Source organism: Haliotis rubra, unplaced genomic scaffold (genome assembly GCF_003918875.1).
Source record: "Haliotis rubra isolate DU_JTF1 unplaced genomic scaffold, ASM391887v1 Scf58, whole genome shotgun sequence".
In the NCBI taxonomy this organism is placed as follows: Eukaryota; Metazoa; Mollusca; class Gastropoda; order Lepetellida; family Haliotidae; genus Haliotis; species Haliotis rubra.
In genome coordinates, this window is record NW_025767279.1 from 2,461,269 (window position 1) to 2,488,834 (window position 27,566).

At 41.6% G+C, this 27,566-nt stretch overlaps 1 protein-coding gene and 1 long non-coding RNA gene across 2 annotated transcripts; one reads left to right on the forward strand and one right to left on the reverse strand.

Annotated features, from left to right (window-relative positions):
- Positions 1-371: 371 nt before the first annotated feature.
- On the reverse strand, positions 372-27,512 carry LOC124254663 (phospholipid-transporting ATPase ABCA3-like). The gene is made up of 19 exons (XM_046688506.1): positions 26,592-27,512; positions 22,234-22,473; positions 20,737-20,993; positions 19,830-20,067; positions 18,741-18,914; positions 17,855-18,036; positions 15,836-15,967; positions 14,358-14,487; positions 12,572-12,726; positions 10,471-10,626; positions 10,072-10,282; positions 9,507-9,756; positions 8,714-8,877; positions 6,763-7,764; positions 5,920-6,129; positions 4,816-5,315; positions 3,820-4,007; positions 3,235-3,405; positions 372-1,213 (listed from the first exon to the last, which is right to left on the reverse strand). The coding sequence occupies exons 1-19, from the start codon at positions 26,881-26,883 to the stop codon at positions 763-765; spliced, it is 5,103 nt and encodes a 1,700-aa protein (XP_046544462.1). The 5' UTR covers positions 26,884-27,512; the 3' UTR covers positions 372-762.
- On the forward strand, positions 9,354-11,446 carry LOC124254670. Its single transcript, XR_006892518.1, has 3 exons — positions 9,354-9,364; positions 9,959-9,961; positions 11,366-11,446. It is a non-coding gene; the product is annotated as an uncharacterized LOC124254670 (long non-coding RNA).
- Positions 27,513-27,566: the final 54 nt, after the last annotated feature.

Sequence of the window (27,566 nt, forward strand, 5' to 3'; positions counted from 1 at the left end):
CCTGTACTAGAATACATTATTCAATAAACTATATAGATATAAAATGCAAACTGAACTGCCACAATACTGACGCAACATTAGAATTAAGCAGTCACACGAAGTCTTTGGCTACCATGTAAGGGACCGTTAATAATTCATGGCTAGGGGTTGGGGAGGGTTGGGTGATGATGATGATTTATATGGAGAAGCATGTCCAATGTGAATGCCCTTCCCAAAATTTATGTACAAAGTAAGTGACCCCCTGCATGTCATGTACAAAGTCAAAGCACCCCCCATAATTTTAAGCATAACCATTTAATGTACAAAATGTACAAAATCGATGACCCCCTACCTCCCCAGAACAAAATGGGTAACCCCTTTACAATATTCATCATCCACCCCCACACCCTCCCAAGCCCCCATAAAGTATGAACGGTCCCTGATGAGGTTAAAATATTATTTCCTCATGGCTCTCCCAAACCTCCATGGCCTTCTTTCAAACTTCTCTGCCCTTTGAAACTTCACTATCCTTCTTTCAAACTTCCGTACTCCCTTTTCAAGGGTTATGAATGCCTCGTTCATAATTGTCCTACCCCTTTCTAATGTTCTAACGCTAGCATCACTGACCCTTCTATCCCCCATTCCTACACTTCGTACAAACATTGTTTCATCTCTTTCAATCTTTGCAAAAGCTCATCAAACTTTGCTCCGCCTCGTATACAATTTACTATAGGTCATCAAACACTACCAAGTCTCTTTCAAACTTTACACATCCTATCTCAATCAGCAACAACATATCCTTTTACAGAGGCTCGTCTTGTCATCTTTCGGTGGGTTCTGACTTCGAGTAAAGGTAAGGAACACTTGCTCCAGTGTTGTCTGATGGACGGAATAGTCCTCCACGAAAAACTGCCCCTTGGCCTGCTCCATGGACGTGAACACCTGGGCCAGACTCACCGAGGTGTCGGGCACCTGGAAGTGGGCGTAGCCCTGGTGGTCGTCAAACACCTTTGTGTTGGGGAATTTAGACACTAGGTACTCTATCAGGGGTTCTGTAGGCGCTGGGGAGGTTTCTTCTGACGACCCAGTTTGCACCGTGACGTTTCCCATCCTAGCGATGAGCGTGTACCCCTGGCCAAACTTGTTCTTCAGATGCTGGGGCGTTCCCAGACAGACAAACTGGCCATTGACCATGATGGCTATTCTCGTACACAAGGCATCACATTCCTCCATGCTGAAATTAATGAATGAAGCATATCAGATATTTTCTCTCTTATTCATTCAACATGACTTTATTTTGCTAAAGATGTGTTTATTTGTATTTAACGCGGAATTATTCGAGCATTATGAACGCGGTGTGTAAATAATGAAGTCTGAACCAGACAGTCCAGTGATTGACATGAGCATCGGTCCACGCAATTGAGATACGAGGACATGCATCAACAGAGCCAGCAACCTGATCACTTGATCCCGTTAGTTAGCTGCTGAAGTCCAACTCTGTCCCTCATCTTTGCGGGTAGTTTGCTTGTGGGACAATATGAAATAGAACAGAGCTTCTTTGCAGGCAGTTAGCAGGGTTCGTCGAATCCTGACCTGGCAAACCAGTGGGTGAGTGCATGAGCAAACGACCTACGGCGTCGGGTATGACACTTAGTTAGCCAGAAGTGCTGAAGTCCAACTCTGCCCCTCATCTTTGCGGGTAGTTTGCTTGTGGGACCATATGAAATACAACAGAGCTTGTTTGCAGGCAGTTAGCAGGGTTCGTCGAATCCTGACCTGGCAAACCAGTGGGTGAGTGCATGAGCAAACGACCTACGGCGTCGGGTATGACACTTAGTTAGCCAGAAGTGCTGAAGTCCAACTCTGCCCCTCATCTTTGCGGGTAGTTTACTTGTGGGACAATATGAAATACAACAGAGCTTGTTTGCAGGCAGTTAGCAGGGTTCGTCGAATCCTGACCTGGCAAACCAGTGGGTGAGTGCATGAGCAAACGACCTACGGCGTCGGGTATGACACTTAGTTAGCCAGAAGTGCTGAAGTCCAACTCTGTCCCTCATCTTTGCGGGTAGTTTGCTTGTGGGACAATATGAAATACAACAGAGCTTGTTTGCAGGCAGTTAGCAGGGTTCGTCGAATCCTGACCTGGCAAACCAGTGGGTGAGTGCATGAGCAAACGACCTACGGCGTCGGGTATGACACTTAGTTAGCCAGAAGTGCTGAAGTCCAACTCTGCCCCTCATCTTTGCGGGTAGTTTGCTTTGTGGGACAATATGAAATACAACAGAGCTTGTTTGCAGGCAGTTAGCAGGGTTCGTCGAATCCTGACCTGGCAAACCAGTGGGTGAGTGCATGAGCAAACGACCTACGGCGTCGGGTATGACACTTAGTTAGCCAGAAGTGCTGAAGTCCAACTCTGCCCCTCATCTTTGCGGGTAGTTTGCTTGTGGGACAATATGAAATACAACAGAGCTTGTTTGCAGGCAGTTAGCAGGGTTCGTCGAATCCTGACCTGGCAAACCAGTGGGTGAGTGCATGAGCAAACGACCTACGGCGTCGGGTATGACACTTAGTTAGCCAGAAGTGCTGAAGTCCAACTCTGCCCCTCATCTTTGCGGGTAGTTTGCTTGTGGGACCATATGAAATACAACAGAGCTTGTTTGCAGGCAGTTAGCAGGGTTCGTCGAATCCTGGCCTGGCAAACCAGTGGGTGAGTGCATGAGCAAACGACCTACGGCGTCGGGTATGACACTTAGTTAGCCAGAAGTGCTGAAGTCCAACTCTGCCCCTCATCTTTGCGGGTAGTTTACTTGTGGGACAATATGAAATACAACAGAGCTTGTTTGCAGGCAGTTAGCAGGGTTCGTCGAATCCTGACCTGGCAAACCAGTGGGTGAGTGCATGAGCAAACGACCTACGGCGTCGGGTATGACACTTAGTTAGCCAGAAGTGCTGAAGTCCAACTCTGCCCCTCATCTTTGCGGGTAGTTTGCTTGTGGGACAATATGAAATAGAACAGAGCTCGTTTGCAGGCAGTTAGCAGGGTTCGTCGAATCCTGACCAGGCAAACCAGTGGGTGAGTGCATGAGCAAACGACCCACGGCGTCGGGTACGACACTTAGTTAGCCAGACGATGTTGACACCATTCGGCCATGGTCAATCGGCTTTCAACAAGCATGTAATACACTGGACCTGTCAAACGTATATCGCCCATCGAGAATATAAAATAAGCAGATTGATAATTGCAATAAAGATTACCTGTGAGACGTGAGCACGAGTGTCCTTCCACGTTCTCGCACTTTTGACAGGACGTTCCAGAGCTGCCTCCTGGCCTTGGGGTCCATCCCCGTGGACGGCTCATCCAGCATGATGAAGGCCGGGTCTCCAACCAGAGCGATGGCGGTGCTCAGTTTACGCTTGTTGCCACCACTGTGAAGAGACCACGCGAAACATTAAAAGAGATCAATATTTGAGATCTTTCGAAGTGGAAGTGTTGGATTTACCATTTTTTCACTGTCTTGAAAATGTTGCAAATGACCGGTCCTCCTAAACCACTGACTGAGTTTGGTTTTACGCCGCTCTTAGCAATATTCCAGCAATATCACGGCGGGGTACACCAGAAATGGGCTTCACTCATTGTACCCATGTGGGGATTCGAACCCGGGTCTTCGGCGTGACGAGCCAACGCTTTAACCACAGACTACCCCACCGCCCCCTCCCAAACCAAAGACTAATGATCGTCATGGAATATTACTATCACCTCAAGAAAGAGATAAATGTTGCTAATGGCATAAAGAATAACAATACCACTTTTCTCATTGATAGTTTTGGTATAGTACATACCTATAGGTTCCTGCGGGTTTGTCCCCGTACTGTCTGAGCATCATGATATCCAGCAGGTTGTCACACACGCCTTTGATGCAGTTCTCCGGCACTCCCTTGAGTCTGGCGTACATGGTGAGAGTCTCTCGTCCGGTCATCTGGTCAATCAGGGCATCAAACTGGGGACAGTAGCCCATGTTCTCCTGCACCTGTGATGAAGCATGTTTTGCTAAATATTCTATACTTATCAAGAATACGTGACTCTTTTAATGGATTTCAACTTTTCTTTATGGCAATGTTCCTTTCTCCTTCGAACGAGGAAGGGGGAATAGAGATTAGACGTTATTATCGATACAACAGTGTCATCTATTTATGTTCTTTCTCCTCTGAATGCCTATCAAAGAGTGTTTGTCAATGTGAATTAACTGGGCCAGTTTAGTATTGTAGGTAGACTGACAGCTAGTCTCTAAAATTGACATGTTTTACAGGAAAAATGTTTATAAATTAAAATAAAATAGAATAAAATTTAAAGTCCAGAGACTTTCTTCTTTTTCAGTTAAACTGTGGTAACCTAGCCACACCTTCTAAACTTGCATGGGCTGTATTAGGTATATTTGTTTCAGGGTCTGTATGGCAGACTATATTGCTGGCCACTGGCCATGACACAATGGCAATACAATATGATTCGGAGTCTCACTGCTAGTTTGTTTCTCATAGACATTGATTTACATGTATGTGTGCATTCGTTTTTGGACTACTATAAAACAATTGTTACATTTATTTCAGGTTGCACAAATATGATACGCTGGTGCTAGAAATAAGATTCTTATATGTTTTACACTTAAAAATATATAATCTTAAATAAAGTTCCCACTACAAATACCACTAATTCTCTAATCTAAGCCTTGACTGAACGACTGAAACAATGCAAGATTTTTCTATGCCAAAACAATCCAAGTTCAAAATCTTAATGTGAAAAGACAAAGCATTCAACTGTCCAGAATAATGTTTACGTACCTTTTGGGTATTATTTTTGATGTCATACGACCACAGGTAAGCGTTCCCGCTTGTCATCATCACATCTCCAGTCATCATTTTGAAAGTCGTGGTCTTCCCGGCACCATTCTGACCCAGGAGACCGAAACACTCCTTCTCGGGGATCCCAACACTGAGATGGTCCACAGCAACGAAGTGGCCATACCTCTTGTATAGATCCTGGATCACAAGAGCATCTGTTCCCTGTTCTCCTGCTGAGATACGACTCACACGCTGCTGTTCCTCGGCAACATCGTTGTCCTTAGACAGAGTACTTTCAATTCTCGAGAACACTTCTGACTCCGACTCCTTGTGCCCTAAGAGGTATACGATACGCTGTGGGATTCTGTACTCAATAGCCAGAGTAATAAGCAGATAGACCGCGCCTTGGATTACCATGAAGACCACAAAACGACCGATCCCTGGGTACATCCAGTCAAGGTAATTCTCCGCGAACTCCAAACAGTTGTCACCACATGAATCTGCAGGCGGATTAACATGAGGATGATTAATTACGAACTGATTTAATTTCAATTTGCATTTATGGTGGTTTAAATGTAATTCTTATTATCGTACACGTACTCATTGGTGGATCAAGGAATTTTCACCCGTGGATCACCCCACCCCCGATCCGCCAATGGTACTTGATTATCTACCAGTATACGTCAACAGTAACGTTACAGTCTGGTTTCCATTATATCAATTATATAGACAACAGTTATTAAAAAAAGTGAGTGTGTATGCTTTTACGCCGCTTTTAGCAATATCCCAGCAAAATCGCAGCAGGGGACCAGAAGCGGTCTTCACACTCTTAACTCATGTGGGGAATCGAAGCCGGGTTTTCAGCGTGACGAGCTGACGCTTCAACCACTAGGCTACCTCACAGCTGAAATAAACAATAAATGACTTGGTCAGTGCAATAATGCGACACAAGGCCCATCTCTGCTATCAGCCAATCAGAAAAGAACATTAACATATAGCTATATTTTCACTGAAACTGTATTAAGAAACATATTCAATATGTGAACATAAATATGTGAGTCTATACATCAGGAACATTTATTGCATTTTTTAAAAGAGACCTGCCTTTACAACACGAAGGTTTCTTTGTACAGAGATTTGTGGAGTTGGTTTCGAAGCAGTAGTCCAAATTGCTGTAGTTGACGAATATGTCGTTGATGGACTTGCCGAAGTTGTAGTGGGGGAACAGCACCAAGAAGACCCAGTCAAGAGCAATGGCCAGATCCGTCTCATCAAGCAGCCGTAGCATGAAGGTCGTGAGGAGGGTTGCCAGCCCTGGCATACAAAATACATAGGTTAAATGATTGGAAATGAAAATTGGTATCGCCTGATTCATAGATTTTAACAAGTACAGTCACAGTGAAACCCTAATATTCCGAAAACCTCACCCTGCGACTGAGTTCTGCCAGGAAAGTCAACATTAATGCACAAATGACAAGGACAAGATCAAGATCCGTGTAACTGGAACGATTTCACATTGCGTATTTATTAGAAGTGTCGTCAAAAGGGAACCAACTGTATTTTTCGGGGGATTCGGGGCAGGGAGGAGCTGCAATTCTTCATGCAGAGTTGTATACATCAGGTTTGCCAGAAAAATATCATGAGATGGAATCCTAGTTTCTAGGTTTCTAAGTACCATAACCATGCTCTTGGCTTTAAGCAAAGATTCAGACGCCCAACCCTCCCTCGTCAAGCTTTCACAACGTGATATGTGTGCAATACGGTAAAACGGCGGTGTATCCAAATTCCTCACTCTGTCCATTATTTCTATGATTTTCTTGTTGGCGTCTTTTGAAAAGGTTACATTTGTACACTTTGTGGTAAATTGGACGTTTTCACTGCATTTCATAGGTTTTTTAGACTGTTCGCAGGTGATGTATTAGATAAATATTTATGTAGTACTGGTACCTGTAATAATATTCAGGATGATGATAATGACCATTCCTGTAGCGGGGGACTTGAACACATATTGTAGAACGTACATGAAAGGTAAAACCGCTATTCCATATACAAGGAGAACCAAGAACACGACGCCAAGCCTCCCATCGTCACTGTAGGCTGGCGACTGGAACCCAGCAAACACAATCAACAGCAACAGGGATGGAATCAGGTAGTTGATGTAGTCCCAGGCCAGGTTGGACAACCAGAAGACAAACGGCCCAACTCCACTGACACTCTGAAGATGTTTGGCGCCCACTTGCCTCTCCTTGATGAGGAAGTACACGAAGGAAGAAGTAAGAAAGGCCATGCCAAACAGGAGACAAAAAGCCACCGTGAACCCAATTCCTAATCCTGCCCCAGAAACCTGAGTGGACGAGTCATTCTCATCATAAGGCAGGGGGTTGTTGATAGTTGTTATTGAATGATCCCGAGATGTGAAGTATTTCAGCATGGCATTCATCATATATGACAAGGAAATGGATATTCCGTGAAATGACTGTCCATTGTAGTAACCTTTAGCAACGGTGTTGGACGCATAATCGGCACCAATCATCATCTTCTTATTGTACTGACCGACTCCAAGACTATTAGCTCTGGCTAGGAAGAAAGCATTAGCATCTGAGTTTGAAAGATCCATCTTCTCAGGTGTGTCCCCGGTTCCGGTGAACTGATCAGAATACGAGGTAGCGAAAGCTTGTGTCAGAGCTACTGCTGGTGAGCCGTCGCTGTATGGCACAAAGCTTCCTCCAAACGGTGCCAGGTCTAAGGAAAGGGGTGCTTCGGTGATTGATCTGGGCTCAAGTTTGCTCACAGCTAGGGCAGCTATTGCGAATAAGACAGGGAGGAGGATTTGTACCACAGTGATGGTCCTGTTTCTCCAGGTGTGGAGAATCTTCTTCACGAACATTCCTCTGAATCTGGACAGCTCAAGCATCACACCCGAGGCTCGCTTGTAACCCTGGTTAAATGCTGCATGAGACAAATACAATATGTTAATGGCTACATATAATTGTATGAAAGTAACACAGACGAGCATTGGTTAAAGTAAGGTGTATGGAAAATATGTGTTAGATGTGTTACGTAACATCATAGGCATAATATTATAGGTGTTTCTCACAAAATTGTTGCCTGGTGACAGTATATTGAAAACAGGAAATATCTGGTTTTTCTTAGCAAACATTTCATAATTACCTCTTTCTTTAAGGATATGATAGACAAACTTGGCTAACTTAAGAATATTATTTTCAGATTTACTTTTCACAAATTGTACAAACTTGTACATACTCGGATTTTGGTACAAACTCTTATCTAAATACAACTGCCTACACAATGTATACTTTACATACCTTGGACAAAACATTACAACATGATACTCATCTTCCAGATAACTGGTACAAAAAGGACATACTCTATTCGATATATCTAACTTACTCCACCGTCCTTTTTCTACAAATAACATGTGAGATCTTAATCGAAATCGCGTTAAGGCTATTCTATATTTAGCTATTTCTATCCTAGATAGACAACGTTCAAATTCAAATGTTTCCTTGATATGTAGATACAATCTAGTGTCAGACAAACCTGATTTATCCACATTTGGATTTGGAGATCATTTACTCTTTATCTAAATTCATACATTTGACCAAATGGATGGCACGCTACGAAGGAAAATGTTACTGAATCTTTGAATAGTGGAGTATCTATTCATCCATCCATCCTTCCATCCATCCTTTCATCCTCCACCTATCCGTCCTTTCATCCATCCATCCACCCATCCTTTCATCCATCCATACAACCTTTCATCCTCCATCGATCCATCCTTTTATTCATTCATCAATCCATCCACCCACCCATCCAACCATCCTTCCATCTTGCAGTTTCTACCACAGGTTTTTATGTTAACGCATGATACACGTACCCATAATGTCGCCGTCTCTGTCGTTGCTCGGAAGAGTTTGGAGTTTATAACTGTTACTGGAACACTCTTTCATTTCCTCTGCCATGGCAGGATTAACATAAGAATTCAGACCAGATGAACCAGCTTGGTCTTTGTCTGGATTTTGTTCTTGTGAATTCTCCACCCTGAAACAATTGAAATTGATATACTTGGTGAAGCATTTTGTCGCCCAGTCATGAGAATGGGAAATGGACAACAGCAGATCTAATGGCAAAGAAACATGGAAGTGATTGGTGAAAATGCGATGAGAGTATTCTTCTCATTAACAACAAACAAACACACAAACAAAACACAAACACACACACACACACACACACACACACACACACACACACACACACACACACACACACCAAAGGAAAAAACAAAACACACCAAAAAACAAACTAACAAAAAACAACAACAAACAAACGAAAAATAAAACAACAACAAAAAGACAACCTTACTAAGTTTTCTGTGAGACATATCGCATATTAAGCTCTGTCGATACATCGTAATAAGTGTCAAACTGCCAGGATTAATATAGCTTACTATTTGACGGAGCAAACAAATTAATTTTATGTTAAACTTCATATTTGTTCCAGGTGTATATATTTTACAGTTGTAGTCTGTGTACTTTGAAAATAAAAGATTTAAAACGAAAACCCCTCTGAGTGTATGTGTTGTCAAACAGTGTAATCTAAAGCGAATCTACAAGACCTACATTCACATGAGCCACGAAAACAGATAATGAGTATCCAGAGATATCACTTACTTTAGAAACACTTCCTCCATGGTGGTGGCGGTGGTACCAAAGCTACATATACCGAGTTCTTTCCCCCTGGCTTCAATCTCCGTGAAGAGAGCAGCAAAGTTGGCTGACTGGTCATCAGGCAGCAGGTAGGAGAGTTCAGCATTGATCTCACTCTCCATGACTGCTGTAGGGACGTGCTGCTGGACAACTGCCGTCACTGATGCCACCTGACAGGTGGGTTCCTTCACCATCACCAGGTGGTAGCCAGCTCCTGTTGAAAAATACGTTTGGTACGCTATTATATACAGTTATACCTGGATTTTACAAAGTACACCTTAGAATAAGAACGATATCCACATATATAATGCATATACAATCATGCCTAAAGAGCAACATATACCTGGGACCAATGGATCGGTGTTCAGAGGATCAACTCCCCGGGGAATATACAAATTAAGACACTAAGGTACTAGAATGTTAACAGTCATACTTCAATGTCATCCAACCGGTATTAGAAAAACTAACAATCGACCACTGTCCATTAGTTTCTGATATTAATACAACAGCATTGTCCAAAAATATGTACCATAGAGTTTCTTCAGGAAGTAGGATGTCCCACAGCACTTGACCACTCCTTCTGCCATGATGGCGATGCGGTCGCCCAGGAGGTCAGCTTCATCCATGAAGTGAGTGGTCAACAACATGGTCCGGCCCTGCTTGTTCCTCTGAAGGATGTCCCATGTCTGTCTTCTGGCTGCAGGATCCATTCCGGAAGTAGGCTCATCCAGGATAACGATCTGAAGAAACACATCGGCATGACACTGTTGTACTTTCAGAGTAACAGCCATGCGTATTAAGTACGCTAATATTTATAGTGAGTCTGTGAGTTTTTAGCAATATTCCAGCAAGTTTCATGGCGGGGGACACCAGAAATTGGCTTCACACATCTGTATCTAATATTTATAGGGACAACGATGACACTTACCTTGGAGCCTCCAATAAGGGCGATTCCGACAGAAAGTTTTCTTTTCTGACCACCAGAGAGGTTTTGAGATTTCACATTCCTTTTGTGATGTAAACCAACCTCATGGATGATAGTGTCCACTTGAGATTTGACGTGTTTCTTTGGACATCCCTTCAGCTAAATGAGAAATTTGAGAACTGTCAGTACAACGCTCTCCTTTGCGGGCATGACGAGAATGTCAGTGGTTTTACAGTTGAGGAAATTACATATACATATACATACATACATACATATACATACATACATATATATACATACATATACATACATACATATACATACATATATATATATATATATCAAATCCGTGGCGGATTTCCAAATCCATGGCTAGTTGCCGTACCTACTCTAATCTGTGGCGGATTTCCTACACATCGTCATTAGAACAGTTCAGCTCTGTAGAATAGGGGTTAATGGCATTTCATGTATGTGTTTCTAACTTACTGATACCCCTGGGCCTAGATTTTCGAAGCTCTGTTTGCGCTAAGATCGTCTTTCTATATTGCTAACGTTTTCACGACTATTATTGAAACTAAGAGAGCTTCGAAAATTTAGGCCATGCTAATTATCGAATACGTTTGCTTTCCTTTAAATATTCAACAATACATGAAGAAAGACAAAAGAGTGAATAAGGTGTAAAAACATTTATTTCTTATACATCTAAATCTGTCCATGACGCATCTGATATCTGTTCAACTGGAACCTATGGGAGGTTTGAGTGGGGTTATTCCCACTTGTCCGGTAGGCTGAGGGGAGTAAGAGTTATGGTTGAATGCAAACGAGAGGATCTTGCAACTCTTTACACTTCCCCATTTCGGATTCAGCGTTATCAGTTTTGTAATCCACACGTATCAAGTTTTTCCATGTCGTTCCAAAATGTTTCTGCATTGGGATCTTTTGATACGGGTTTCTTCTTCTTTGTAGGTGGCTCCGCAATCATTTTCTATGGTTTCCATTTTCTTAGCTTTGAAGATTTCCCTAAGATTACTATATCGCCAAAAACGGCGATATACGCCATTATACGTCATTACGCCATGACGTCATGTAACAATCGCACAATCAAACCTGCCACGGATTAGGAAACCCGCCGTAGATTAGATACCTGCCACATATAATATCAGTCATCGTGTAGCAGAGATTTGTTCTGTTATGTAAGTCTGTAATCCATTCAGTAAGACAGAAGCCATAAATGATGTATTCCAGTGCTCATATCAAGCTAATTTCAACCAATGAAATGAATCAATAATGTTCTCATACATTGGAGTAATGATGGCAGGTTTAGATGGCAGGTCTTGTCTGTTTGCTAAACCCTGCAGATCTCCAGATAAGCTGAACATTTGCAAAACAAACAAACTTATCTCACCATTACCAAATAAAGTTTCAGTTGCTTGGATACTAACACGCTGGACAAATGTTAAAACCACTTGTATTTCAATAAATGTTTTCATTTCGTTTCGAGGTGGAAGGGAAAATGCTTTTGAAAGATATCGATATATTGATATATCTGCAGCTTACGTTAAGCGTCGTGGTCAAATTACATCGTCCTTATTCCGGAGAGCAGATGTTCCGTTTGACATGCACACAGAACAGATCGGCAAGAAGCGGAACACAATTGGTGCCTCTGGGTATGCCAACTTCCTGCCTAAATGTTTACGTGTTATCAACGATTAACTCCAGGATTTTCTCAAAAAACTACACCTGGCATTTGGTTTCTTGTTGGTGCAATCTCCCTGAACCATGCAGGCTAGATTTGTTACTGTGTCCATGGTTACCACGTCTTGTAACAATAGACCCATGAATCATGGAATGAAGACTCCCTTGAGTTTGTAACGGGAGACAGATTTGACAGATTTAAACTTGGTTCTTTTTTTTAGATCTAAATTGCACAGCTTGTCATTTGAAACATCTTTGTTGCCTAAGTATTTTATATTTGGTTACTATAGATACTCGACAGACTCCACACAAGGGAGTAGACATATCTTGTATACCTAATGTGAATAACACTAACAACATACTCAGTTGCTAGGAGACGTATGTCGATCGTACAGACACAGCTACTTACACTGGCAAAGAAGTCCAGATGTTCCTCCACTGTCATGGTGTCAAACAGAATGTCATGCTGTGGACACAGCCCTAGGCTCTGGCGGACACCTCGGATGTCTGTCCGGATGTCAAAACCATTGACTACAGCGGCACCGCCCGTCGCAGGGATGAAGCCTGAGGTAAATGACATTGAGTGAGTGAGTGAGTGGGTGAGTGAGTGGTTGGGTGGAAGAATGGGTGAGTAAGTGAGTAAGTGAAGTACAGAATTCACCAGTGGTCACTTACAAGAGGAAAGTCTTGGGAGAAGAAGTTACAGCGTATCTACAGGGAACTTGAGCTGACAGACCTGCTAAATACCACGGATAAATCCTCTACATGGGGTTTAAATAACATTTTATCCAGACTTGTCTCTATTGATCAACAACGTTGGAAGGACAGCGTCCAGTCAACACCAAAACTCAGAACTTTTTAAGACTGAATTGGACACTGGGGGATACACTCGACTTCTAAGATACCAGCGAGGGATACTTGCTTCCTTAAGATGTGTCTCCCTAAAACTCGACATAGAAACGGGCCGATACTACTGCCCTCCTATTCCCGCTTCACAACGCTACTGCAAACACTGTACGGATCAAGTTGAAGACGGAACACACTTCCTTTTACACTGTCCTTTTTATGACGATATCCGTACTTTTTATTTTAAAAATGTTTTTAGTACTCCCGTTGATATTACCATTTTAAATAACCATGGTAACTTACCTCTTTTAGGAAACATGTGCTCCAGAATGTTTAAACGTAGGAGAATACTTTATGTATAACATAACAACCACTCAATATTTTGTCTTTATTTGTGTATTTCATCATTTTAATTCCTATTATCTATATTTGTATATTGTGCATATGATCATAATAACCTTAAAATTGTTAATGTTCACTAGAAATTGACGGTTATGTTAAAATTTACACTGTTACTTGCTATCCAAATATACTTTTTTAAAGAAAATAACTAAAGATAGTATATCGTGATATGCATCGAATCGAATCGTATCGTTCCAAGATATCGCGTAACGTATCGTATCGTGACATTTCCGTATCGTCACACCTCTATAAACTATATTGTATTGCAATGTAGTGTTGGTTATATGATGTTTGGACGATGAATGTTGCTGACATGCAACTGATCAAGCCAGAATGAATCAAGGATTCGAACCAACGATCACCAACCAGATCACGACTAAGGGATACGTCTGTGTGCCGCCAGTATTTGCTTTTTGAAGCCTAGGTCGTGGTAATAACAACTGATAATGAATCATTATCGTGTCATTGTTCAATAGAGAAGAATAAGGGAAAAATAAACGCTCAGGTGGAACATCTGCAACGTAATATTCATCAAGTAGTATATACTCCTGACTTTGATAAAATATAAGACCTGAATTCACGAATACAACTTTAATACCACAGAAAAGAAATTGTAATTGTGCTCTTGGAGTAATGCAGATTAATAAGTTGGTTTGTTGATTAACGTCGCACTCCGCTATATGGCGGCTGTCTGTAAATAATCGAGTCTGGGCCAGACAATCCAGTAATTAACACATCATGAGCATCGATCTACGCAACTGGGTTATGATGACATGTGTCAACCAAGTCAGCGAGTCTGACCACCCGATCCCGTTAGTCGCCTTTTACGACAATCATGGGTTACTGAAGACCAATTTTAACCCGGAACTTCACGGGTCTAATGCGGAATGACGTCACAGCTAATTTCTGTGATTGCTGTGAAAACGCTGGAGGTAGATTTAACTTACCTGTGAGGATAGACATGGTTGTAGTTTTCCCAGCACCGTTGTGACCCAGGAGAACAGAGATCTGACCCTCGAACATGTTCATATTCATCCCATCCACAGCTACCTTCTTTTTTGCTCCTTTACCAAATACCTATATGTGTATGACGACGTTTGTACTTTAGCATTTGAATCTGAATTTACCCAGTTTACAATTAAAACTTAATAGAGTGTAGGAAAACAATAAATTGAATATATATTATTCAGTGTCTCATTAACTTTACTTCAGAAATATCGAGTCTCTTCAAATTTAAAATTTCCTTAAAACAGATAATATATTTTCTTTCCTAGCCTCCTTAAAGGTCACATGCAACGCAAAACACAACTTTACAGATTCTGATACCTTTCGGTATGGACTTACCGAAACAAATCATCAAAAAATGCAAATTCAACTTATAAAGTTGAAAAATAACGCAATGAAAAAAACCGCGCGAAATCGGAGTTCAAACGATTCACTAATTTTCCCCCGACTTTTCGGGGGGAAAACTGGTTTTAACAGCTGGGCTGCGCGCATAGCACGTGCGCAGTGAGAAATAGGTTCGCGCAACTTGGAAGCGGGATGTCCGGTGAATACTCGGTGAAGGCTTTGGTGTGAGCTATTTTTCTAATGTTTTGTTGATATCTCACAGGCGCGAGCTTTTTATATGTTATGACAGTAAATAAACTGTTTATATAATTTCATTTGTCTATTTCACCACACGTTCTTCTTACCGAGTCACTTTCTCAGTTCGATACTTAAAAGCAATGTCATTATTTAGCGTTGACAGAATTTCTAACTGTGATATAGATATGTCGTTGTCACAGACAAAACTCAATGTCTTGTTTTATTGACACCTGTGTGTCTGCCTGCCTGTCTGCTACTGACAATATTCAATACACAACTGGGATCACTGACCACATGCAATTTGAACTTAACACCAATCAGGCTATACACCATAAACAAAACGCATTTCTTTTTGGCCCGACTTCGGTCTCTGCCACATTATGTAATTACACAGACAGGCAGGTGTGATACTTGAACACATGACATGTTATGATGTCTGTTGATTGCAAAATGTTATACACAAAAATGAGCATGTATTTACAAAACCCAACATCTCTATATATGCACACACAATGACCCGTGAGGGCATCTGCAAATGAACCAGCCGTTACACTTGAGTGCACACCCACCCGCTCTGACTGGGTTCGGTATCCCGGCTGCTTCGTTTCTAGGGAAGTAAACCCAAGTACACAATATTGCACTTTTGATTTGCGATTGTACGCTTATAATGTTGTTTATATGTTTTTTCATAACAAGCAATGTATATTATATGTCATGAATAAGTGATAATTGTGTTTTAATTATGTTTGATTTTTTGGTTGCATGTGACCTTATTTAAGCAATCTCCATACATAAAGCATGACACACACAGATGGTGTTCTCAGACATATTAGTGTACCTTCTGTAGGTTCTTGATGGAGATTCCGATATCCATTCCACTTGGCTCTTTCTCAAAGAAGTTTTCGTTTTGTTTTGTGTTCATGTCTTGGATTGGTTCCACTTTTCTTGAGCTTCCACACCAGTAGGCACTCTGTTGGAAATAGACCAGTTTGTATTACAAGACATTGACAACCCATATATGTGGCAGGCCGGCGTTAGATGTCTGTAGAGGACGTTATACAGTTCTGTGTATCAAAGTAAATATTGGTTACAAAATCGCATTATTCTCGTTTCAGTATTTTGTAAAAGGGGTATCAGAACAAAGATGAAGACATCTTCCCAAAAAGTGTGTGGTGAGCACTAAGCTTGAAATAGCGAAAATAACCTCGCCATGTGATATCTGTGCGCATTGGACACCTTGGCGTTTTGTAAAACACCATGTTTCCCATAACTCCTCCATAAGGATTTGTTATGAGAACACTTGGATACGTTACAAAACTTTAGGCTTCGCCCTAGGAATTTATCTGGAGGAAGCACTTGTTGGACATGAGACCTGATTATCACGCCACGGAGAAAATTTAAAAACGAAAAAAATGAAGAAAAACGAAAAATCAGCTAAGGAAGAAAAATGTGCAGTGGCCTATAATATCTGAACTCATCTGAGGATGTGAATGTGAATACGAGTGAATGTGAATACAAGTGAATATGAATACAAGTGAATGCGAATACAAGTGAATATGAATACAAGTGAATGCGAATACAAGTGAATGTGAATACAAGTAAATGTGAATACAAGTAATACAAGTAAATGTGAATACAAGTAAATGTGAATACAAGAAGTAAATATTGAATACAACACTGTTATAATGAAAGTATGGATAAATATGTACAAATCATTAGAACCGGCTAGTAAACGGCCATTGTGCTACGTCTAGCGTGCAGTCGATTGTCATTCTAAGCTCCCTTGGGAGTGTACGACCCAGGCTGCCTGAGGCGTTAGACAAATAACAGTCCCATTGTCCCATTCACTACTAAGTAGGACTGGCTACAGTGATCGATACTCGGAAATATCGTCGATAGGAAAAATTATAAATGATCATTGATTTGAAATTTGTGTTATCGATGATATCGTACATGATTTTGTGATAGAAAACAGTTTCAATGTTTTCATACAATATACAAAATTAGAACTTTATTCATGGTCTGCTTCTAAATTATGTTCAGGACGATGTGTGGTTAATAATCCATGCAAAAACATGTCACCACTCACCAGTGATGTGAAACATATTCATTTCTTTCAGACATTTTGACATGTTTGCTCAAAGACACGTCTCCGATATTTATCGATAATCGATCGATATTTTGTTAACGATTATCTATGTTTAAAATATGATTTATATCGATATCCAGCCCTACTACTAATTGAACGTATTGAGTGAGTGAGTGAGTTTAGTTTTACGCTGCACTCAGTATTCCAGCTATATGGCGTCGGTTTGTAAATAATCGAGCCTGGACCAGACAATCCAGTGACCTACAGCATGAGCATCGATCTGCGCAATTGGGAATCGATGACATGTGTCAACCAACTCAGCGAGCCTGACAACCCGATCCCGTTAGTCGCCTCACTACAATCATGGGTTACTGAAGATCAATATTCTAACCCGGACCTTCACGGGTCCTAAGTGAACATAGACAACAGAGGCAAAGCCACCGCATTTGCTTCATGTATTTCAGCATGGAGCGGGACCGAAATCCTAGGAACACTTAAGTCAAACCTCAGAAAAATCAGCACCCCACCCTACTGCTTAATATGGGCGGTGGTTAAGGCTCATCATGTCGAAGACCCGGGTTCGATTTCCCATATGGGTACAATGTGTGAAGCCCATTTCTGGTATCCCCCGCTGTGATATTGCTGGAATATTGCTAAAAGCGGCGTAAAAATACACTCACACTACTGCTCAAATATATGAATACAATTGTAGACAGGGCAGTTAAAAAGATGCACTTTCTGAAGTATTCAAAATTTTCCAGTACTCACAGTCATGAAGAAGTACCATGGTTTGGGCACCCCGAATTCCCCCGGCCAGACGTTATCCACGTACCACGTGATGAGGAAGTGGATGGCTGAGTCAACGAGTAGCATCAACATGGTGTCCAGGAGAGATAGGTTGTCGTCAACAGATGCCGGTTGGTCGAAATTAGACCACTGAACACCCGACCCTGTGAGAAAAAAATACAAATAGTGTACACTATGTCATTCTTTCAAACGTTGAAACATTCATTGAAATATTGACAATATTTTCCATGTGATAACTATTAGGTTGCCCAATCTAAGGTTCCATAACTCCCATGCAGAGTTTCTCCCTTTAGCAGTCTCAGGATCTGCTGATCACAGATTCATACTGATTTAGGCTGAAAGTATAAGAGGTATATAATGCTACAATTGTCGATCTTTTTAGTCGATTTTTAAAAGGACAAATTAAAACAGCGATGAACATGGTGTAACTGGATCAGTACAATTCAGCGATGACACCAGGTGCTCGCAATAAGACATGGGCCGTAAATCCACTCGCCTGCACACTCACTGCTTTTATGAAACGGAAAACGATACGTTAATTCTGAATCACTGCGAGAAATCGCTGCTAAAAACAGAAGTTTTTTGCAGTCTTGTTCATTAAGGACAATGATGATATTAATCATGATTATCTACACACGTGATTCTATCCCTCTGTAGCGGCGGTGTGGTAGCCCAGTGGTTAAAGCGTTCGCTCGTCACGCCGAAGACCCGGGTTTGACTCCCCACATGGGTACAATGTGTGAAGCCCATTTTGGTGTCCTCCGCCATGATATTGCTGGAATATTGCTAAAATCGGCGTAAAACTAACCTCACTCACTCACTATCCCTGTGTAACATAGATACGTACCCGTTCCTTCATACAGTCCAATCACCTTGGATCCAAAGCACATACCAAGGTTGAAAACCAGACTCGACCCCAACTTAGCTGATCTGGACATCGTCTCATACTGACTCTCAAGGTAGAAGTACGGACAGTAGGATATGAAGAACACAATCCCACTGACTGCCGCTCCTATGTTAGCTGCAAGAAGGGAACAGACCTTGACACTAGAAACGACATGTCACCTTTTACATCATGAAAATATAAGATGATTAAATGAGATAAAATCAGTAAATTATCCATTAATAATTTCGTTCAAGATCCCTGCAAAACGGGTATACATATGGTGAAAGGTAACCTGTGTCATACTGGTGTACAAAAAAAAGTACACACCTGGTGTTTTGAGACTATTAAAACAACGTAAATACTTCGCAATAAATGAGTCGCAATCAAAACACTTTTCTAAATATTACGCTGTTTTCAGGAAAACATTTTACCAAAGCACCAGGTGTATACTTTCTTTTGTACGTCAGTTTATATCACATGTGCACATATCACTTTTGCCTTGCAACCATTGTTTCTTTATTTCATCGTGACGTCAATGAAGAGGGTCGTCGATTTGCTTACCGTGTTTTGCTGCACAAATGTACATGAATAAAACGGATAATAAAGGAATAATTATGCTCCCCAGGGAGTTGAGATTGATAATACATTGTGCCGTTTGAGACTGACATCCAATGATCGAGGGAAAAACAAAGTGCCTTTGAGCAGGTGATCTGGATATTGGCGCTATATAAATATATATAAATAATAAATAATTAATAATAATTACTCTGGAGCAAGTGTGTCATATGACTTATACGAAACTTATATTTCACACTCGTTTCGTATAAGTCGTATGACACATTTGCTCGTGCAATAACCTCTATCGTATTGATATGAATATTCTTTGATGAATATGTCATTTACTGAGAATACTAAACATTAATCACTACAGATAAAAACCCACCGTGAATAAAAAGTGATAAAAAACAAATGCATCCCACTCCTATATTTTATGTGAAGGATCTACTTCGGGACATTTACCGCACAAGATCCATGTCTACCTGTAATTACCTTTGTTAGTGAAGACGCTGATCATGAAGCAGTAGGAGACGATGGAGATGCCGTAACAGAGGAGGAACACAAAGAACAGGGAGGGGTCACTTCTACTCAGCGCTGCCCCGTTCCCACTAGCGTCCAGTCCACAGAACAAAGCGTAGAAAGCCATGATGACCACTACATATATGAAGGTGGTCAGGAACCAAGACATCCAGTTTGCTGCGGCGCTTAAGCCCATTAGTTTCATGGATTCCTGAAAACATGAAAAATGGGTACCCGGTGGGATAAGACATGTGACCTTTAACCTTCTAGCGCCTCACAGGCAGCCTGGCGTGTCCTGGATGATAATGATCAGATTGTGCGCTTTGAGCATCCTTATAACTTGTGCGCTTTGAGCAGGATATGAAGCTTGGAAAGGCGATATTCTTCTTCATATTACTATTATCATTATAAATACCCAGTTATAATATGATGCGTATCTGTAATCAATGGGTGAGTTTACGGTTACTGAGCGTATTCCAGTTACATCGTGGCTATTTGGCTTAATGTGGGAGGGAGTTGAAGTGAATGAGGTGTGCAGTTGAAGGTGGAGATGACGTCAACACGTTACAGGTAGTAACACTTATAACAGTTATGGCTATTATGGGGGTGGAGATAGGGTGTATATAGGGTGGGTTAATGATACTACGTTACTTCTTTAAGGAAAAAAAAAATTAGTAATTTCAGAATTGAGGTTATTCGAAGGCTGGAAATATACCCCCTCTCTCTCTCTCTCTCTCTCTCTCTCTCTCTCTCTCTCTCTCTCTGATCCTTAAACCGAAAAAATATCAGGCCACTAGTATTAGCCGACTGCTGTTTTCTGATTGTAGAATCATCAATTGGAAAAGTAAACATCAGTTCTTACATACGACTGCGTATTCACCTTTAATTTTCTTTCTTTTTCATAAACCACTCCTTTGGTTGTTTGTATCGTCATGAGAATAAAACTCAACATCAGCAGGATGGGCAGCATGTTTTGTAGGACGGTGATCATTGGGTCAATAATGTAGGGAGGGTATGGCATGCGCTGTAGACGGATGTCAAGGTTACTGACGTCACTTCCTGCGCTGGTGTTCCAGTAGTTGATGACTTCCTGGTTTAAAAGTCTTTGGATTAACAGAAAACCACTGTCCTTGTAACCTGAAACATGATGGTCAGTATCAATGCAATGTAAGTAATAAATCGTAGTTCAACATATCTGATAATGGTATTAATAGTCTTCCTGTGAGCAACTAACACTGAAGGAATGGACTTCATTTGAACTCAAGATTGCCAGAGACGTAAGATAAAACATGTACTTAATTATGGAACCATATGGAACCATTGTGGAAAAGATCAATAGAAACTATGCATATATTGCTCGTTCTCTAACAATGTTGTTTAAATAACTTTATAAGTGCCCTTAGCTTCACTGTCTTTATCTTCATACTGGATACTTGTCGAAAATTCAGGATTAAGAATGGAATAATATTTGTGTTTTCTCTGAGAAAGTGTTATACACGTACCCTAAATGAGATTACAGAAGATAAATGTCTGCGTCGCTATGCTACAGTCTACAGATACCGACTCGTATTCAACTGTAACGTATGGAATCCTGGAAGGGACATTGTGAGGTTGTCGCCCTCTCAAATACAAGTAAAATGAGGCAAATAAACCAAAACGCGACAACGCGACATTTCGCCCATTTGTCGCATTGTCGCGATGTCGCGTGTCGCCCTTTGGAGGAATAGAAAAATATAATTCAAAACGCGACACGCGACAATGCGACAAATGGGCGAAATGTCGCGTTGTCGCGTTTTGGTTTATTTGCCTCATTTTACTTGTATTTGAGAGGGCGCCAACGCGACAATGCGACAACGCGACAATGTCCCTTCTAGGATTCCATAGTAACGAGTTACAACTAACAGGGCCAATTATTTCCTGCATTTCTAGAATGAAGACTTAAATACACTTAAGTGAAATGTCACCGGCTAAAGCGGGTTTTACATACTGTGAAACATCAAAGTCTGTTTTCACTTGGATGGAACCATAGTAAACTACGGTTATCTCGAACTCAAAAGGACCACTAATTTTAGTTCGGTATAACCGTAGTTGATATACGCTTTTTGAATACGCAATGCAGAAAGTGATCGGGACCAAAACCATCTTCGTTACATCAGTGAGTTGGTTATAAGCGAGTTCCTTATAAACGTACTATACTCTTTTACCAGTGTTCCAGCAATGCACGGCTCGGGACACCAAACTGGGCTTCACACATTGTACCCTTGTGGGGAATCGAACCCGGGTCTTCGGCTAAACGAGCGAACGCTTTAACCACTCGGCTACCCCACCGTCCGTATTCCTATACTGATCTATAGTTTGTGATATGATAACAACTTACGTGGTGAAAAATCAGATCTTGGAACTCCTGTTTGTCTGAAAGGAAACGTCTCTGTTGTTCTCCATCTGTCAAAGGATTGTTTGACAGGTGGACGGAGAGAATAGCGCAGGGCCCTGGGAAGGGATGTGTCTGTTGTCTTCACGTCAAACTCCACCGCCATTGACACGTCACCGGAGTTTAGTCTGTAGTAGTCCAGAAGTTTCTCCACGGACGAGAAGCCCAACGTGACCAAAGAGGGACCTGTGTATAAAGATGGAATAATTGCAGTTCACTGTGTATTAACGCTTGTCAGCGAGGTACACAGTGTTCCAGGTCCAGGTTACCTGTTGTCAGTTGTCCGTATTTGTGGCTGAGTGGGATAGATAGCAGATTTTGTATGCAGGCGATTAGGTGCCTGACTGACAGTGTGGGTTCAAATATGTACTTAAATTGATGCTCACAATTAAAACATTCAGGTACAGTTGTGACGCATGACAAACATATACACCACGCGCATACACACATGCACGCACAGACACAATGCATCTGTCACCGTATACATCACGCACGCACACGCACACATGCAGATACGTGCAGGTCAATCGAAAATTTAAACCTGTCACACACACACACACACACACATATATTCAAACAGGAACATGGTCAGACATATACTGCATACACTACCACAGCCCTGTGTTTGTAGCTGGGTGAACACCCTCAACCGACGAAACTCACTGCCCTGCATGTACACTCCAATCAACAAGCTACCATCCAACACACGGCATGCAGTCCATACGCGTACGCTCTAACACACCGACCCATCCACCTACTGACCTGTCCACCTACACAAACAGTCACAACAACCCTTTCCATACCTACACACACCAACACACTTGTTTATCCATACACCCATCAAACCACCCGCAAACACAAGCTCCTCCATATCCTAAGTGAGTACACTTTAACAGCGCCCAAACAACGATACAACCAGAATTTATTGAGAATTTAAGATTGTAATTTTTTAATTTTTTTACACTCATTACTCACGTATTAAATGTGAATATTAGCAGAACATAACTCCAGATTCAAAGACAGGTGAACAGTTAGTATTTTTTCAAGTCACTGTGGGCAGCAATGCAGGCTTCAATGCGGCTGGGCAAACTACTGATCAAAGAAGTTAGAAAGTCGTGGTCCATGCTGTCCCAATATCGGACCACCTCTTCTTTCATTTCAGCAATATTTGTCAGATTTTTCTTATTGACACTTTCCTTCTTAAGTCCCCAAACATTTTCTATTGGATTTAGGTCAGGGCTATAGCTTGGCCAATCTAATAATGTCATATTTTGGGTCCGAAACCAGGCCTGTGAATGCTTTGAACGATGTTTTGGGTCGTTGCCCTGCTGGAAAATCCAAACATTTCCATAGAACACGTGAACAGATGGAAGTAAATGTCCCTCGAGAATATCAGTGTACCATTCACTATTCATATTCCCTTCAAATACACAGAGGGGCGTTGCCCCTAACAGATATGCCACCCCACACGTTAAATTTCGGACTGTACTTTGGGCGCTGATACAAAGTTTTTTCAGTTTGTTTGGTCCAGAATGTCAGTGTTTTAGGAAATAGCCACATAAAACTTTCATCTGAGAAAATCACATTGTCCCAGTTAAAATTTCTATGCTGTAAGCACCAGTTCAACCTTCGCTCCTTTTGTTCAGGTTTCATTGTCGGTGATGGAATTCCTCGACTTTTCTGCCAACCCATTGCATGCAGCTCAGTTCTAATTGTCTCCTTACAGACAACCACAGTTCCTCTATCAATCATATCCAGCCATAGGTTTTCTAAACTCCTTCGTTTGTTGTTAGAAACAACAATGCCAAGCTGCCTCCTGTTACCGACAGTCAATTTTCTGGGCCTACCTGTGCCTCCCTGGTGCTCAATGCCATATCCATTTGTAATATTTTTCAAAACACGATAAACAGAGGACAAAGGGATGCCTGTTCTACTTGAAATCACTTTAGCTGATCTGATGTCCTTGTTATAATACTCAAAAATCAACTTCCTCTTCTCTTAATCATCCATACTGAGGATCACTAAAAATGTCGTCTGCTAGCAAATAAACAAGGGGGATAACTCTTCACAAACTAATGAAAAAGGATCAACGGAGTTGTCTCTCGTGAATGAAACCAAGCACTTGCTATCTGGTCAAGGTTGAAACATATTCCTAAAATTCTCAATAATTTCTGGTCATACTATATATCACATTACACACAGGCACATGTCACGATATCAGGCACACAAACGCACGCACATACATACAATTTTAGGGATGTCAACTCCTTTATTATGAGGAAAGGTTGTGTTCCTCATAATAAGGAAGTTGACATCTGGATCGCATTGTGTACTTGTGTTTCCCACTTCCTGATCCAGTCAAGGGTGAAACATTTCCTCGTGGTTGTATCGATGCCTCTCATCTGTACAGTGTTAGAGCCTACACCGAAACGTCACTCTCAATTGTAAGAGAAAACGTTGGTCATACATGTATCTGATCATAAGTTAGTACTCTGGCTTCTAAATGTCTCTCAAGGAACCCATAACCTCCCATCCCATCCCCTCTCACAACCACACATACACACGCACGCACACACGGCGCATGCACAAACACACACATTCAGTGTATGGTCACCTCAGTGTTAACGTCACCGTTAACCGTTATTGTACTTTCACATAGAGTGTGTAGGTGTACGTGAGTGAGTGTGTGTGCGTGCGTGTGAGAGCCAGTGTATGTTTGCTGGTAATAGTTGTGGTTACTACTGGTTGTCTAGTGTCAGCCCATTGAAATTCCATGCCACAATTAAACACAGTACAGCAGTTCTTGTCCTATTGTCACAACCCTTTCACCGCCATATCCCCAATTACTTCATGCCAAGCATGTCAGTCAATATCCCACTGTTCATACCATGCCACAAGTAAACAAAGGCAGAGTGCCTTCTCACATCTCAAGGTAATTTCACGTCTATTCTGTTCCTGGTTAAAAGATCATTATCTGTGTATCGATTGTTCAACCCAAACAGACCCTAAGGTATTGTGAAACCTCCCGGCAGATCGATATCAACTTGTAAGTAATACATGAGCAAGTATTACATTTTAAATGATGACATACGCACGAATTATTCCGGTAACTAACCTTACGAGTAGAAATGTCATTTGACACATTTTCATATTTTCACAATAACTCAAAATACATAGATGTACATTAAGAAAGACATCTTCATTAGCGTGCTCCACGGCTGACTAACACGTCTCCTTATCGATCTGTTCCCTGCGATGACTGCAAGGTATAGGCTGTATAGGCTAATGAATCTACCCCTTTTCCATATGGTAGAGGTGACTCAGAACAATTGGATCAAATTCAATAGCAAATTCATGCTGATGCATAAATGTTGCGCACCTGTTTCATGACAGCTGCAAGCTTTTTTTATATAAGTGCGAATTAAACGATGCATATACAGTTAGAGTGTATTCTTGATGAGAAAGTGTGAAATAATTGTATCCGTTCTATTATCAGTCATCACTTTTAATGGTAAGTTTATAAATACGATATCCATGTTCACTATTAATCACTGCTGATAGGGGAGTCGTTCGTGAGAGTCAGACTATACCTCGAGTAAGTGCTTTTATTATCCATATATGCACTTGTGCTCATATCACTTCTGCCTAGCAACCATTTTGTCTGTATTTCGTCGTCTGTGATGTTCTTAAACAATAGAACGTGCAGTGACGTCAATGAACAGGGCACTCACCATTGCTTACCTTGTTTTACTACACAAATGTACATGGATGAAATGGATAATATAGAAATTATTACACGAGCAAGTATGCCTCACCACTTATACGAAACTCGTGCAAAATTGTGTATTTCACACAATTTCACACTCGTTTCGTATAAATCGTATGACACACTAGCTCGTGTAATAATGTCTCTCTATATATATATGAACACTGATAATACCAGGTGGTATCCCGCCCCTATGGTGCCATCTGCTATAAACACATCCAAAGGCTAGTCAATTGGTACTTAAAATCACGGGAGCATATAATACAAGAAAATTAGGGAATAGCACTGGAAATCATTATATTTACTGATGAGTCAAGATTTGAAATGTCGACAACATGAGCTAGAGTCAAAATGAACCTAACATTCTGCTTCTCGCGGATCGACGGGTTGGAGGTGGAGTGCACATGCACCCGTCCTCTGGTCAATACATGTACTGCTTGTGTCTTTGTGCCTTTATATGCCTGAATGTCATGCGTATGTCTACATGTGTCTCTGATACTGTTGATACGAGTCTATATATGTCTATGATTCGTCTTACCTCGAACAGAAGTGTTCGTAGCACTCTGTACACCTGCCATCAAGTCGTCTGTGATCGGGATATTCGGGGTGTACAGTATCTTCCCTGGCATTCCCCTTGGTACGGACACAGGGAACGACTCATAATTCGTTGAGTTATCCACACGTTGAACTTTAACGACGAATCTCAATGACAGAAACACAACAGCGAAAAGTAAGGGCAGGATCACTTCAAATATGGTGACACATATCTTCCTCCGTTGAAGTAGAGAGTTTTTCCATATCAGAAGCCCGAGGTGTCGAAAGAAACCCATGTTGGTGTATGCATACGACAGTGAAGCTGAGGTCACTGTTGTCCACACCCAAATCCACACCCTTCACAGTTTGTCCCCTGATCCTTCTGAATGACACCGGGATATGGAACAGCAATGTTAACGCCCTTCCTGGAGCAGACCTCCTACTGCTGCTGTTATGAAAACAGCTCGTTTCAGCTACAGTTTTATGGTTCCCGTTGCGAGTTACTGTTACAATAGCCCCAGCTGCTCATGTCACAATCATTTACCTGAAGGCAACAAGGTAACCAACCTTCCTCTCTTCCTCTTCACCACGTATCAACGGTATCCCGTGCCAATTGTCTACATCCAAATGGCACCCCATGTCATATTTCAACGCTAGATGAGGAATCTAGTTGTCCACCCTGTCGTCTAGGCACCCAGCATCACAGGAATCCATCTCGTCGCCAGCATCTGCATCTCTACCTGACTTGCGGCAACGCCCCGTCAATAGACCAGCTGGTCTGATGTCGCACCTGCACTGCTCTACCTATGCAGCGCCCAGAACGAGGGCGTCATTACTTATTGATGTGCAAATCGAACAGATGGGTCATGTGTTAAGACGTCACTTTGTATTGGAATTATTGAGGGGAAACTGAACGAGGTCTCTTCCAACATGATGTTTTGTTGGGCAAGGCCGCACGGTTCGTTGAACCTGCTGGTAC

Excerpts from the sequence above, each read along its gene's own strand:
- LOC124254663 (XM_046688506.1), bottom strand. The coding sequence starts at position 26,883 with ATGGGTTTCTTTCGACACCTCGGGCTTCTGATATGGAAAAACTCTCTA. Across the intron at positions 22,474-26,591 it reads TACGAACACTTCTGTTCGAG|GTCCCTCTTTGGTCACGTTG; the intron begins GTAAGACGAATC and ends CTTTATACACAG. Across the intron at positions 18,915-19,829 it reads CAGCGTCTTCACTAACAAAG|CTAACATAGGAGCGGCAGTC; the intron begins GTAATTACAGGT and ends CCCTTCTTGCAG.